Source organism: Haemaphysalis longicornis, unplaced genomic scaffold (assembly GCF_048455015.1).
Source record: "Haemaphysalis longicornis isolate Haplotype H1 unplaced genomic scaffold, Haemaphysalis longicornis Haplotype H1 scaffold_4, whole genome shotgun sequence".
NCBI classification, from domain to species: Eukaryota; Metazoa; Arthropoda; class Arachnida; order Ixodida; family Ixodidae; genus Haemaphysalis; species Haemaphysalis longicornis.
Window position 1 is genome coordinate 62,052,039 of NW_027526361.1, and position 15,740 is coordinate 62,067,778.

The 15,740-nt window shown below is 47.4% G+C and overlaps 1 protein-coding gene across 2 annotated transcripts in view; it reads right to left on the reverse strand.

The window, feature by feature from the left end:
- Positions 1 to 9,744: 9,744 nt before the first annotated feature.
- The window catches only part of LOC144178827 (gamma-butyrobetaine dioxygenase-like), a 64,629-nt gene continuing 58,633 nt past the window's right edge, over positions 9,745 to 15,740 (reverse strand). For both annotated transcript variants that reach the window (XM_077706956.1, XM_077706957.1), the window contains exons 7-10: positions 14,481 to 14,671; positions 12,939 to 13,075; positions 10,928 to 11,059; positions 9,745 to 10,010 (exon numbers count right to left, since the gene is read on the reverse strand). In XM_077706956.1, coding sequence (XP_077563082.1) covers positions 9,932 to 10,010; positions 10,928 to 11,059; positions 12,939 to 13,075; positions 14,481 to 14,671 — 539 coding nt within the window. In that variant the 3' untranslated portion in view covers positions 9,745 to 9,931. The remainder of the gene's footprint in view (positions 10,011 to 10,927; positions 11,060 to 12,938; positions 13,076 to 14,480; positions 14,672 to 15,740) is intronic.

A 15,740-nucleotide genomic window follows, 5' to 3' on the forward strand; every position in this document is an offset into this window, starting at 1 on the left:
AACTTGACTGGGGCATTTTTGCGAAGCTGATATCACGGCGACGGCTTCAACAGCGAAACTGTGCCTGGTCGAGGCTTTCACGGGACGAGGCGAGGTAACGCGGGCGCAGCTATGTGGAGAGGGCAAGGTTAGCGAATGGGAGAGCAAGCGCCAGGCCCAGATGCAGCGTAGTGGGGTGAGGGGAATGAGCGCCAAGAGCAAGTTGGCGGAGCCAAGGAGAAAAGTACAGTAGAATCTCAATAAACGGAAATCGCTTAAGCGGAATCGCCGCTTAAAGGGGCCCTGAAAGGCGTTTTGAGCACACTAAATTGACTAGCGCAATCGTTAGATTGGGTCGTCAACATCAACTGTGCCAAGTATTACTCTTTTACGCGCAGCGGAAAGCTCACACTTTTGTTGCAAAGTTTGTCGCTTTTTTCTCACCCTTTCCTTCGTGTTTTTGGACGCCGCCATCTTCACATGTCTACATCATCGATTCCCAGATGTTCGTCATGAGCTAGACATCCTGCTATTGGGCGGCTTTTTCACGCACTTCCGGCAAAGAGATGAGTCGTCTGCTCAGCGTCGGCTGGCCGGCTGATCTGCCAGCGGAGTGCCGGAGTGCTTGGACATTTTACGACAAACGAAACACGTGTAAACAAACGCTTAACCGTTTGTATTGAATGCAACACGGCCATAACACGACATGAATATTCTCTTACTTGAGTACGTTCCATAAAGAAAGCGTTGAAGCCCCGTGGCACTTCTTTCTTGCAATCGCAGAGAACGCCCTGAGCCGAATGCCCGGGTTTGACGCATACATTTCATTCAACTTCCAAACGATCCAGAGATGCGTTTCGAACGAACACGACGTCAGAACATGCGTTGCAAGTCCGAACCGCGATTGACAGACGATGGGTTGCCTCCTCCTGCCCCTCGTAAATTCGGCACTCACCTCGCGCGCAGTTTGCGGGGACGAACAGCAAGTCACTTAACTCTGGCGCACAAGCCGAGATAGCTTTTAGCCACGCACACTGCACATACGCCATGCGAGGTTGAGTCGTACGCCGCTTGAGAAAGATAATCCAGACCATGGGAAGCACTATCCACCCGCAGAAGCACAACGTCGCATTTCATCGCGAAACAAAGGCGTCCACAACACACACACCATCGCCTCCTGTAATGCCAAACGCATCTCGCACTTCCAAATGGGAGTGAGTAGTATGCCTGCAGTGCCCATATGCCGCGAGGTAGGGCCCCAAGCTGAACCGGGATCACGCAAACGTAACTGACTTCTAGAGCGGTTTGTGCCTTGTTGCCAGGGCAACCGATGTTTGATATTGTCAAAGAAATGGTGCTCGCTCCAGCGCTAGAAAGCTCAGAGCCGCGGCAAAGCATGTTTTGCCAACGTTGCCGCTCTCCACCACGCGTCGCCCCAAGCTGAACTGGCGTTTTGTGCACGGGTTCTGTATCAGCTAAAATGTCTTTCACATGCCGCCGGCAGGAATTACCACCGCCACAAAATAAGACCCGGCACCAGCGGGGCCACATCTGATACGCCGCTTTTTGGATAACCAGTGCGCTGTGCATCCAAGGGAGCGAGCGCAGGATCCTCCGCGTGCGGCTGCGAGTTCGCCGCCGATAAAGAGTCGCGTGCCGCCGATAGCAAAGTTCTGCAGCAATGTACACCGCGAAAGGGCAAGGTCAGGCCGCCGCACACATGGGGCCAGATTTTTCGTTCGCTTTTCCAGCCTTGAGCAGAGTGCGGGATTCATGGGGTCAACAAAGCTTGCCCGTAGCAGACGGCTGTGTGAGCATCGCAATAGCGGAAGTACGTCACCGCCGGGGAGCGCAGCATCATGGGAGGGAAGGCTCGCTCGCCGTCAACAGCGGAGAGTAAGTCGAAAGGAGGAGGAAACGCGGCGCGACGATAATGCGCGGTTTTTGATTTACGATTTCTCAGCTAATACTCATCGCTTCAACAAAATTCTTGCGGGAGGAGATTGCTAATACATTGCTTTATTTGGTTACATGTACAGCCGGTAAAAGGCTTGTCTATAACACAGCGTTCGTACTCTCAGCCCTATCCTGCCCCGCCGGAGCGGGATTTGAATAAAACTACTGCGGAATTCTGAAGTCTTAGACCTTCGCTTTTGCCTCCGACATGTTTAGAACGAGTATGTTCCGGCACTTTTCGGATGTAGCTGGTTGAAGTTGAAATCGCTGTTATAGGCAAGCGTTTTACCGGCTGTACATCCACGCATCGGCGGAAGGTATTTCAGGACCCCTTTAAACGGAACAGTTGCCTGGAATTTGGTTTGTTTTGTATTCAGATAACGTAAAAAAACTCTCGGTAATCGGAACTAAAATTTCCGCATCACCGTGTAAACGGAACCAGAAATGAAACTTCTTGTGAGATCCACTGGCATGAGAATCAGCTTTTTATGGTTCCGGCTGTTTCGTTCTTGTTTTGTTTTCTTCCTCCATGCTTTTTTAGCCTTGTTGGCCACGTAAGCCTCGTCTCGTAAGTGGTTAGCCGTGTTAGCGAAACGAATGCAACATCGCAGTTCTTGTTCCAGTCGTTCGGTGTCGATCCTAGACGCCGAGACTACAGGGCTCACCTCCTGTCGCCTCGTTCGTGCCATCGTTGTGCTATTCGTCCTTCATTACCACGTTGCCGTCTTCTAAATTCGGTGGCTCGTAAGCACCCGCGAAGTTGAGGCCTCTAGCCTCCGTGAAGATGCAGTTGCAAGGACTCAAACAAAAATAATTGACGCATATTGTAGTGCACAGCGACTCATTGTTGCCAAATCAACTTTATGAATGCTGTGCCTACGCTTCTTGTAGTTTTCTTGCTTTCTGAAAACTATCAGCTACAGTCACTTTCTAGTGGTTAGAGTTACATGAAATGCCCTTAGAATTTGCACCTTAGAACATCTCTCTCAGTAAACGGAACTCCTGTTAAACGGAACTAATTTTTTCGGTGCCCTGAAGTTCCGTTTATCGAGAGTCTACTGTAGAAAAGAAGAGGGAGCGGCCAATTGGAGAGCGCGGGGCCCACAGGTGGTACGGAGGAGAGCGCATATGTAGATGAGTGCACATGGCTGTCACTGCTCGAGTGTTCGGAAACCGGCTAAAGTCGCGCGCTCTCCAGAACAAGAAGTCGCGCGCAGGGAGCGCCAGTAGGCGCTCGAATGGGAATCGATCTGCTGGCTGTGAGAAGTTCTATGAAGCTTAACCTTGCGATTGGAGAACACCAGGCAGCTTCACTGTTGTCATCAGCGTTCGCGACGTTAGGTCAGTAAAGCTGGGATTTCTTACCACACCGGTCACGTATACTAGGACTCATTACTTCCGTGGGAGTTCGAATGATGCCCGCCATTTTTATAGGATGCGATTCAGCGCCAACCGTGTATTTTTAAGAACGACAGTACTACTTGAGGGGGGCGGGGGAGCGTTAACGTTACGAGTTATCACGGCTTCGATGCTTGATCGCTAGACATTGCCATTGGTCTCTTCTTCACTTGTGCGTAGCCGAAGCTGTGATACGTTCATAGAATATAAGCGGAGACGCGTACAAACGGTAATTGAAGCTTTTTTACTATTCGGGTGCGTTCGAATCTGTTTACGTTCTGCTGGCAAACATAGGCCAAACCTCCCTCAAACGAGCGCGCATATGTTCTGCCTTTCTTGCATCTTAATGCAGGGAAATGCCCGCCAAAGAAAACCATGGACGTGCCTACTTGAAGCCGTAATAACACCAACACAGCTACCATGGGAAGGGGGTTGGGGCTGGAGACGTGTCTAAATTAAGACAGCACAAAGTTTCTGTGCGACTAGGTAAAGCGGCAACAATACAACGTATATCGACTGCCCATTGATTTGTTGTTGTGTTTTCGTTTATTACATAGCCTCAAGGCTTAGTGGACATAGAGCGAGTTCGAACTATATCCAGGACGCTCGCTTAGCATCCCGGATATAGTCTGGCAAGGAGTGGTAGGCAGGAATATGAAAACACCGATGGTAATGAGTAGCTTGCCGCAAATCTAGGCCTGCCACCATCACATGTTTTCTTCGAATGTCCTTGGTTCCAGGGCATGTCCCTAATAGATGGCGAAGGTCTGCCGCGATTGTGGCATCGGAGCAGGCTGGGCATTTCACATGTCCGCGGGGGACTACCGCGGATGGATCCTTCGTAAGGTAATCGTAAGGACATAGATCCTTCGTAAGATAACTTCCTCCATCCTGGTGAGGTCGAGGGGAAGGGGAACCAACACAGAGGCATCAGAGCACGCGTTCGGCGCCGAAGGTCCTCTTTCACTTAAGGGATTCACAAAAACTGACAAAAAGAAAGCAGCTTTAGAACTACTAGCTCAAAAATGACATCCATACACCTTATTCATTCGAAATGCGCCATGGCAGTTACTAAATCAATTTCCATGCCTCCGTATAGGTTGGCTTAAGGATAACTACGTGATTTAAAAAAAAAAAAACAGATTGCAAGTGGTTTCTTCCGTCAGAGCTACGCCTGTTTTTTAACTTTTCAGGTGACCGAAAGGGAGTAAGGTGGAAAAACATTGGTTGGGGTGATCGAGGTGTGAGTTTTTTTAGCGAACACTAAAATTGGTTTAGAGTCCGTAAATTATTTAATTAACTAATCAATAATTGCTAATCAGTTCTTTAGCCATTGAACCACCACAACTGTCGGTTATTCTGATCCTATCGTTAGGCCAAGCGGGCAAGGCAGCCTATGCGCGTCCTATCCGTCGTGCTCTGGCTGCGCTGTGAGCCGCGCGAAACGCAAACGACGGACAGCAGCCGCCACCTGCCGTCCATTCCTACAGTCCATATAGCTGCTTCTCGCTATTCCAGTCTGTACATCGAACGCGCTATTTTTCAAATGCACGTCATACCAGCTCTAGTCTCTCACTCCATCTCTCTCTCACACACACGAACGCACGCGTACACACACAGTCGTCGAACAAAGAGAAGATAGGTATGCAAGTTGTGATGTTTTTGTTAGAACAAAAAGTTTTGACGTTAACAACTCCCAGTTTTTTTTATATACTCAGGCTCCGCAGAAGGCTTCACAGCACACGCAGCTAAGTAAGCTTTCAAGCCGGTATGACGACAACTTCTCTCTCTCTCTCTCTCTCTTTCTCTCTCTCTGATCAGTTCAGTGTGTTTAGAGACGACAGTCTTTCTCGGGCTACTTAAACAAGAAAATATTGATCTGTGTGCCTGTCTGTCTCTTGACTCAGCCACACGCCCAAATGTTAACGGAATTCTTAAATGAGAAGTTCATATGTGCAAAATTTTCATAAAGTACCAAATCTGGTGCCCACTCCATACTTGTGAACATTGTTGAGCAAAAAGAGAACATTCGTCGTATATGAGTTGAAACATCAGTACAGAACTGGTACTAGCTGGTTCTTTTCATTTAAAATATATGTGCACTTGATTTCTGCAGTAGCAAATAAAAAATACGCTTTGAAAACAATTCTTTGACCCAAGAGTACTGAAGGCTTGCGCCCGAACCTATACTTCGCGGTAGCCCTGCAAGTCCAACAGTAACGAAAGGTTGCAACAGATGGCGCGCGAGGAGTGGAACGCGGGAACTGACTTAAGCAAAGCGCCACCGTGTTTATCGTGGGTATGTTCGCATGTGTTGTTTAATGAGATGGGCTTAGCCCCGCAAAAAACTGCCGGCAATAGCTCCACCTAATCGACCCCATTATCGTATCAAAGACACTGACAGTCACCACTTATCACTTAGTTCTGCAGACTGCAAAAGTTCTAGCAGGATTCAAGACCCTTCGTTTCGCACAATCCAGAGACCTCTAAAAGAACAATTTCCTCTGGAGTATCAGACAGCACTTTTAGCTTCCGGAGATCATGAAGAAAGTCCAGGTTATTTTTGGAGCACTTCATAATAAAACGCACAACCCATCCTTTCACATTCGCTCGAAGCGTTATATGCCTGTTGCTCTGTGTTTCTCTCACTTCAAAGGAGGCCTATCCCATGTCACCTGTTGCTAAAGAGAGAACATTGATGCTAGAGAAAATTTGGAACGTGAATACGGCGACTCCTTGCACATTTACACCGATGGCTCTGTTGACACAAAAAGACGGGTGTGTCCACAGTCTTTTTAATATCTATTTTGAATATTTCGTGGGCTGTCATGGCAAACCCAATGGTTTCATCTACCGGAAGTAAGTGTTTTCCCATTGGAGCTGCGTTTCGCAAACTTTTACTTTTGAAGCGCAAGAATTCGCAATATTCAGGTATTCAAAGGCACCTCTTCAGCTGTTGCATAAAACTATACTCATGTAAAAGCCCGGCCAGCAATCCTTACTTCTACTGGAGCGTCCCATGCATGAAGGTTTCACGGTGAACTTCTAGTGGATCCCGTCGCGCGTCGGTGTAGCGGGAAGAGACGCCTGGCAAGAGACGCCTTATTATCTACTAGGATGGTGTGACTCCCAACGACTACAGTAACAGACCACTCGCGAGTACTTCAGGCAGCTTTGGTGACCAGCACATCATTCTGTCGTGACGAAGGACCTGAAGAGAGCCGAAGCCTGTCTGCTCCACAGAGTAGACAGGCCTAAGAACAGAACAGCCTAAGTGGATAGTACAACAGCCCAAGCCCGTGAAACAGCTTGAGTGCACAAAATCAGCATTTCCCGATCCCCTTTGTACCCTCCTGCACTGTTGTTTATCGCGGGAGGAGCGAGACTGGAAGAGAGAGAGAGAGAGAGAGAGAGAGAGAGAGAGAGAGAGAGAGAGAGAGAGAGAGAGAGAGAGAGAGAGAGAGAGAGAGAGAGAGAGAGAGAGAGAGAGAGAGAGAGAGACCACTTTATTACGCAATAATGCGAGAGTGGTTCCTCAGTCCAGGAGCCCATGTGCTGTCCAGGCTGCCGTAGCCCTGGTCACAAGCAGGAGCTGGTCCTCAGGTCGACAGCATATGGAGGAGAGTAGCGTGAAAAATGGGCGGGGGAGAGAAGAGAGGCAGTCACGTGGCAGGGGTAGCAGAAGACTGTCGTCTTTCAACGACATTTGCAGCGAAATGAGGAGATACGCGGCTATTTTTTTTTTCTTTTGAATTGTTCGCGCCATTGATTGTAAAGCTACCAATCATTATCTACATATTCACTATCAAAACGGTTAAGTAACTTAGCGTCCCCGAATATGCATTTCTGTGGGGATACAGTGCATTACACTTTTCGGATCATGGACAGCTTTTAGAGCGAAGGCTCTATTCTTCCGGGTAGAAACCCAGAAAATGGCTCGTGGTGCCAATCTGACTTTCTAGCTCAGCCAAGGTCAAGCCAGCGCCTCGTACGCTTGAGCGGAGTGAAAGCACCTAATCGCTCGTTCGTTCCGAGGCGAGGGGCGATGTGGGTCACAGTAGGAAAGAGTAAGGGCCCGTGCCATCAGTACATGATGCAAGTAGGCGCTGCGCCTAGCAGCGTCTCTAGTTTGTCTGGCGGATGAATTGTGTCTGAGTTCACAGCGCGCTCTCGGCGCGTAAACCGAGCTCACGCTCGACAAGAGAGATAGAGAATAAATAGTTTTATGTATCGAGCGGAGGATAATGTATGGGCCTCGCCCAGTAAATGGCATCCCTAGTTCGGGATGCCTTGACTTCGGCTGGCTATCCGTGCTCGAATCACCAGTTTGAGCTGGATATCCGGGCCTGGGCTGCACCTCCACTGCTCGAAGGCGGTGTTGGGAAGTGGTGGGAAGTCTGTAGTGCGTTGGCACGCCTATATATACTTAATGGTAAGGGATGTCAGGCTGGGGACACTAAGCACAACAGAGGGAAGGTTGTTGGGTGGGGAAGATGAGGTGGAGGCGCGTGGGATGTCGGTAGGTATTCGACTGGGGACGCCGTCAAGTTGTAACTTCTCTGGAGAGGCGCCATTGTGGCTGTGGAAGGCTGCGGCGAGTTTGCCTGTAATGGAGAGAATCTCTGTGTAGCAACTCAGTGAGTGGGGTTGATCTTGGGGGGTTTGAAACGGCCACCGTCTGTAATGGCTCGGTGTATCCAATCGCGAGCAGCGGCGTGAGCAGGAGACCACGCCACCATCCCCGCTTCATTGCCGGGGATGGTGGCGTGAGCAGGAGACCAGGCGATGCGGATATCAGGGGTTGTCGAGCAGTTCTTGAGGACGAGTAGGGCTGATAAAGAAATCGTTTAACCGCGTTCAAACATGGCAAAACAATTTTAGCGGGGAAACGCGCAGGAGCATCCAGAAGAGAAAATTTATTTCGCAGTCCCCACATCATAAGCGCGTATGGGTCCCCGTAATTATATCGCAGTTTTTCACACCTGAAAGTGAAGCATGCCAAAGCTAAAGACAGGGCTGTGAAAGCGAAATGCGCGGCCTGCGTGCATTGTAGCTGCTGTATTCTCCCTGTCAAGCATGTATTCCAAAAAGTTGTCTCCGCCTACGCGCGCTATGTTGCTAATCAAAATAATCGACTGTACCGAATGAATCTTTAGCTTAATTCGCTGCAGTTTCTTGCGCTGCTAATCGAAGCTGCTTTCTCTTTTTTTTGTCAACATTCCTATGACTTTGCGCAGCATAGTTCTTAGTTGTGCGGCTAGCATAGCCATTCGCCGAATCAGGCGTTGCACGAAATTCTTCGCTCGAAGGAAAACTCCATTCTGTGCCATTTCTCTGCGCTGGCCTGTCACAAATGGCTGATACGCCATTGGAGTCTAGGCTCAGTGTGCTCGGTGAAAGCATGTCCCAGGTACCAAATTTGTAATCCACGGAGGCTAAATCTGGGTAAAGGACACAGGCAGTTTCTGCGCCGCTCCGATTGAACAAAATTAGCGGCGTGGAAGGCCAGTACGGCTGACGACCAACAGATTTTACAACGTCAGCAGGCTTCTTTGGCGTTTGCGTGTCCTAGCGTGCCTGCTGCCGCTACCTCCGTTCTTGAACGGAACTAGAGGCGGAGAAGGCGAAGTACAGCAGAGGAGAATGGGAAAGGGTAGTGGGTGTCGTGGACGTTCTGACATGGCGTGGCCACGAAAGGTGACGTCAGGGCCTCTCCTCGGTATTCTTTCCTTTATGCTCTTTCCATTTACATTATCATTGGCCTGCTACGAAATTCTCCTCGGATGTCTTGTAATCTTCTCCACATAAAAGGAGACTTAAATGAAATGATAAAAATTGACAAAGAATGGGTAAACGTGATCAATTTCACCGTGTCCTCACGTAAGATTTTATACGTCGCGACCGAAACCAGCAGGCGGCTGTGATGGCGCGGTTTACCATACCAAGGACACTATACGGCCTGTTTTATGTGTCATTTTGGGCTGCTCAGGACTGTTCTAAAGCAGCCCTGTATTTTGTTTACCCATAACATTTTTATGGCAGGAGCAGTTACGGTCTGCCCAGTGACTGCTGAAGCCTTCTCTGGGCATACAAATCAAAGAAACCACTGTACAAGCTGCATAATTTTGAACTGGCCGCATATTTGTGTTTCAGTTGAAATAGATCGAACATTAGGGCTAGAAATCAATATTTGCTGATCGATGAGTTTTACTGAAACGGCGCTTTATGCATTTCTTCAGCAGAGAGCTAATAACAAGACAGCCATATTAGTAATATTTGCCCCGCTTACTTCCTGTAACCGTCTGCTGCGTCCCAAAGTGCAAGCTTTCAATTAGCGCTTAACTGAAGCAGCGTAAGAAGTATATTGGTCCAGCGCGGGAATGGTAATGTGTGTGCAGTCTTATCCAAAACTTTATGGCGCTTTTATAACGCGTTCGACTTTATTACTCCCATAAAAACATAGTAGCTTTCAGAAACAAACAAGATAACATTCTTCGCAGTTGTCTATGTACATTGCTGAAGACAGCGCTGATGCCCTTCGCCATCGATAGCGCTGTTCCCAGAACTATTGCCAGAAGAGTGGTCAACAATGGCTGGCTCAGGGGTCGTCATCTCTCCTCATCTTCTCGTACAAGGACGCAATCTCGTCCATGTCCATATAGCATCCCCGGAGGATTCTGAAACGTGGGTGAAAAAACTGAGTCAGTAACTGAATGCTGAGTGAATGAGTCAAAGCCATTCCTTGCGGGCTGGTAAGCATTGCGTCATCACGAAGATAGCGGAACTGCACGCCATGATAATTCTAAGATATGATTTATGCATTAACATTCCTCCGCTAGGAAACATAAAATTACCGTCAGCAGTTTAGACGACATCATAATGCCTCTCCGCTCAAGTGGTTGTCCTTCTCACTTCGTGCTTTAAGTAAGTTGTATGTTAATCTGGGCCATATAAAATTATTGAGAAGATTCGCCGTGGTCATTTTTTTTTTCAACGTTTTTCAGAAAATCGTAATCCAACAACTTTCTATGCGACACAACGCTTCTGGTACTGCGGTTCGAGGAAACATTAGGAATAAACTCCGGGTCCCATAAAAAATACAGAACCCATATAAAAACCGATGATCCCTTCCTACTTTGTGCCGCCACCTAAAAAAAAAAAATTCTTGCGCCATCTCCACTAATGTGAAACCTGAGGAGGAGCGAAGCATGCAGTGTATAGGTGTATTATTGGCACCTCGGCGTTTCTGCCAACGGAGATGAAACCGTTGGGGGTGGAGGTATACAGCTTTGCTTTAAAAGTCTCGTGTCTTTGAAGCAAGAAGCGTTCTAGCGCGAGGCCCGAACGGGTGTTCCAGTGTTTTTTTAGTACGCGTTACGAAGAGTTCTAGCGCGAGGCGTAAGCTAGTGTCCCGGTGCTTTAGCACCGTGTCTACATGAGACGACGATTACGTCGACGACAGGAGACGCCAACAGCCCCAGCCCCTAAGGGGCTTCGCCCTTAAATGGCAGAATCCACGCTGTTGGTCACGTACATGTTTGCCGAACGTAACAAGCGTTCGAAAAGATAACGTCACAGCTGATGTGCTACGTACACGTCCTTGTGGCTAGGGTCCAGCTCCTTCATGCCGTGCAAGATGCGCCTGTTGTTGAAGGCCACCAGGTCTCCGGGTGCCAGGTGAAAGGCGTACTGCGACGACTCTTGTTCCATGCGCTTGGTGAACATACTGCACACGGAGAAAGGGACACGACTATGAGGACGCTCGAATTACAAGTGTCTTTGTGCACAGCGGGCTCACCTTGCTGCGCCTGTCATATGCACGCTAAGCGCACTGAGCAATGTGCCTCTTTCATGTCCTGGGTTCGATCGAACTCACGTACGCGACGAGAAGACCAAATTTTTCTCACTGGTGTTTCTCTAGAATTCTGAGAATTTAACCCATGGATAAGTATGATCGGTTAGGGGGCCTTTGTGAAAGCAATAAACGGACCACTGAGCGAAAACGCCATCGCCGGCGTCTCCTCACCCAACTGTCTTGTACGTGTTTCGAAGCACGAAGCGTTCCACAGCGTAATGTTGGCGAAAAGTCGCCGTCCAGGCCAGTAAATTGCAGGTTAAATAAGTCATTGGAAGAACGCAGCCAAACGGCCAAACAAATAGACAAGCTGCGAAATCTACCAGCGTCGTCAACTCTCCAATTACACGGCGGTCGGAATGAGCACCGGTATGTGAAGAGAACCTTGATTGTGCGAAACCAGGCAATTGCGAAATCTACCAGCGTCGTCAACTCTCCAATTACACGGCGGTCGGAATGAGCACCGGTATGTGAAGAGAACCTTGATTGTGCGAAACCAGTTTTTTACGAACTTGAATATTAACAAACAAGCTGTGATTTCGCATTTAGTTTTCCGTATGGGCTTAGTGCTTTCTCCAATTGACAAAGCTTTCGACCTAACGGGATAACTGACGGGTCACAGTGGCTTTGTTAAATTGGAGTTAACTTGTAATGCGCGCTACGAAAACAAAATCCAATAAAGGTGAGGTAGCTTGACGAAGCAGTTTTGCAACGCAATCTCCTTACTTTATGGTGCCTAAAATTAACCAGTTTTTTGTCTTTGGGAGCGTGCGTGCGTTACACGCGCCATTTTCCGACTTATATGCAGCCGGAAAATTGCAGCCCGAGCGCCTGCATTTTCTTAAGTTGGGAAGTCTACCTGACGGATAAAAGCGAACGCATAGAAACGAGGTTGCTTACGTTTAACCGCCAACAACTCAAGTGGTACAGATAATTGCTGATCAATTGTATGTGAGGTACAATTTCAAATATAAACTAATCAAAAATTCAAATTCTGGGGTATTAATGTGCCGAAGCTACACCTGCGGTAAAGCTACACCTGGGGTATTGCTACACCGGGGATATAGCTACACATGTGGTAGAGGCGCGCTGTAGTGGACGGCTCCGAATTAAATTTGACCGCATAGGAATTTTTAATGTGCGCTGAAATCTCGACACACTGTTGAAATATAAACTAAAAGATGAGCCGTGCATTTGCCCGAAATACTAGTCAATAATTAATCTACGACGCATTGCATGCAGGAGCAAAGGTTTCATAAGACGGCGTATATAAGAAAAACGATACACAGTAAACTGGAATGTCGGAACTCTTATTTTTTACCCTGTGATATATCAACGTTAAAAAAACTGAAAGGCTCTGAAAAGTTTTTATGCAGAGCTCATCTTGAAAACATGTGCGCGGAAAAAACGTTGACCAAGAAAAATACACAGGACGACGCGCTTGCGTTAGAACATTCAAATGAGCCCTTTGTACAAGAAATGAAGTTTAACCGGATGGAAAGTTGGGCGAGTTGGTGTTGATTCATCTTGAAAACAGCCGCCGGAAAAACGTTGACCAAGAAAAGAAAATAAAGCACGTCGTCCTGTGCATTTCTTTTCTTGGTCAACGTTTTTTCCGTGCCTGTTTTCAAGATGAATCAACACCAACTCGCCCAACTTTCCATATTGCCGAGCTCCAACGCCTTTGAATGTTTTGATTTGGTTGTGTTGATTATGGTTGTAAAATCATGCAGCTATCGCTGGCACTTACCCGTATGCCTCGTAAAACTTGGTAGCCTCGCTGGGCGACAGCAGTGGTGGCCTCATAGAGAAAGTGCTGTAGTGGATCTTCTTAATCTTGCCGTAGTTATTTGTCCTGATTATAGGGAACGTGTCTCGCAGCCACACCTACAGAAAATGGATGCAATGGTTTCATATATATGTATATACATACTAAAAGAATGCCACTTTGTAAAACACAAAAAAATTTATTTCGACGTTGCGGCCTGGGACCGGCCTGTAACAAGGATGGCCGTCCCTTGCCGGAATGTCTAAATTGATTTTGTTAGGTTAGTTAAAGTGACGTTCTCTTTCATAACATAATACCAGTTACCAGGAATTTCATGCTATATACGAAAATATTCATAAAATCTTTAAAATATTTTCTGTGCTTGTACTTTCAAACAACACGTCCTGCTTCGTTAACCTATTGCGGAATGTTGTGAATCAATGTTCAAAATAACAACACAAAAATTGTAAAATATCCCAACAACCTCGCTCTCGGCATCTTCTACAACTAGATGCAACAAGAACACCACAAAAGTGGTGCTTTTGAACATCCGTAAACAAAAAAAGAAAGGACCTAAAGCTGAGCACGAAAAATCTACCTGCCTACACCCAGGTAAATGTGTGGTTTAAAAAACTATAAGTACATAGACGTATTCCAAGAGCCGATTGCCTCACGAAACTATCCGATTGTAGTTCAATCTAAAACATGGTATTTGCTGAAATAAGAGAGCAGTTCAAAAGCTAGCGTGCTTTTTCTGGTTAACGCAGGTGTTCTCACGCCTAACAATCACACATGTTCTCGCACTGCTTTTTTGAACGTGACTGCAGAGCCCGTTCTCTCCAAAGGAAAACAACTTTTCATATCGAAGCTTTATGGTGCACGCACCGATGTACTTCCATACGCCACTGTCACCCCCTAACATTTTAGTGAAACGGCCTTCAGTTTTTTCTACTTTCTCTTGGCCATAATATCAGAAGGGGCTGAGTACAATTGACTAGAAATGCGTGTTTCTATAATCTAGAACATATGGTAGTTCTTGTGCTGATGAATGAAATAGCTTTCACTGACCAAGCAAGAAACGGTGTTAGCGTCTCAGAACCTATGGGCGTTCCTTGATCACGATAGCGCAAGCAAGGGCCTGTAGTCAATTTATATTGACAAGATATGGCGAAGTGAACGCGAGTAGATTGCAGGCCAGTTTCCATTAGACCTGTTGATAGCATGTGGCATAACATGAATTATTATCGACTCGAGAAAAGGCCGTGACACCAAGTTCCTTTCGTACCTTATTATAGCAGCATCGTCCCAACTTATCTGGTGATTATGTTGGCAGGCATACCACGCTAGCGTACTGGTAACTCGTAACATAAACGTACGAAGTGCATTGGTACTTCAAGGATCGCAAAGTCATAAAGAATCAAATAAGGTCAGCGGTGAGACGACCGCTGATCTTATTCATACCGCTGGCCTTCTTCATACAACCCTATGAAAATACCAAGCAAGCTAACAAGAACATCCACTCACCCCACGGCGCGAGTCGTAGTACGAGAATGTGACCGGCGTGGACACGAGCAGCCTGAAGTATTCCGGGTGGTTGTACTTCATCCACTGGGCGATGTAGAAACCGTCCACGAAGAAAGTTTTCCCTTTGCTGGGTGTGCCGCTCAGTGTCTGCTTCGGCACGTCGGACGATAAGCACAGGAGCAGCTTCACACCTGCACACGATAAAAAAGTTTATAGTAGAATATGTCTGAGTGACAACCATATTCCCGCATTGCTTTGTTTGTTTTGTTTTGTTTTTCCCGCGTTCAAAACATGCACCGGTCACAATCGATGACCAACAGGATTCTTATATCTCATAACAAGGGCTTCTAAACGACAAGAAAGCCATGTAAAGAGTAAGTTGCTGCTGGTAGCTGCAGGTTTGTGTAGACTACAGAATTACACGAAAAATATAGAGGAGCACTGCCATCTCAGTGGTTAGAAAGCATTTGAAAAGAAAATGAGGGAGGGGACTACAAGTAATTCCAAGTTATCCATTTAACCTTAATTTTTTACCTTCGTGTGTTTATTTTCAGCATTTCCTTGTTTATATATTGAGACAAGTTAAGGTCGCTCTCATTTGTTTCGTGTTTTTTGTAACAGGGAGTGCCATCAGAAATTATGAGCGAAATCGTGCTGCTTCTTAGCTGAAGTCAGTAAAGTAGCATGCAAAAAGTCGCCAGTTGCTACGGCAGTCACGGAAGGGGCTTCGAAGTACTGCAACAAAGTGGCGGTGGCCGCTATAATTAGGAAGAAGGGAAGATGGAATGCGACTATAATGAAACATAGATCCCTGTGGTGAGGGCTCTACGGTGAGGGCTCGCCACCTCACAACAAGTATGAGGTGGTGAGGGGAGTTTGAAAAGGCGTAATGAAGCTTCGGAAACTCGGTTCCGTGCATGAAAACCAGAGACCCAAGCAGGCCTGGAGGTAAATCAGAGGTGGATGGGTAGGCTGGCTCTACGGGCCCATAGCAAAACTACGAACTAAGCGGTGCAGTTGAGGCAATGGAGGCACGCGTTATGCTGCTGAGCCCAAGGACGCGGGTTCGATCCAGGCGGCGGTGGCAGCGGTGGCGACAAGCGAAAACGCCCGTGTGTCGGAATTTCGGCGCACGTTAAATATCTATAAGGTGTTCAAAATTGATCCGGAGCCCTCCACTACGGCGCGCCTCATAGCCCAGGTGTTGCTTGACGCTTTAAGACCCCTGAAGTCTGGATCTAAGACATGCAGGACGACTAA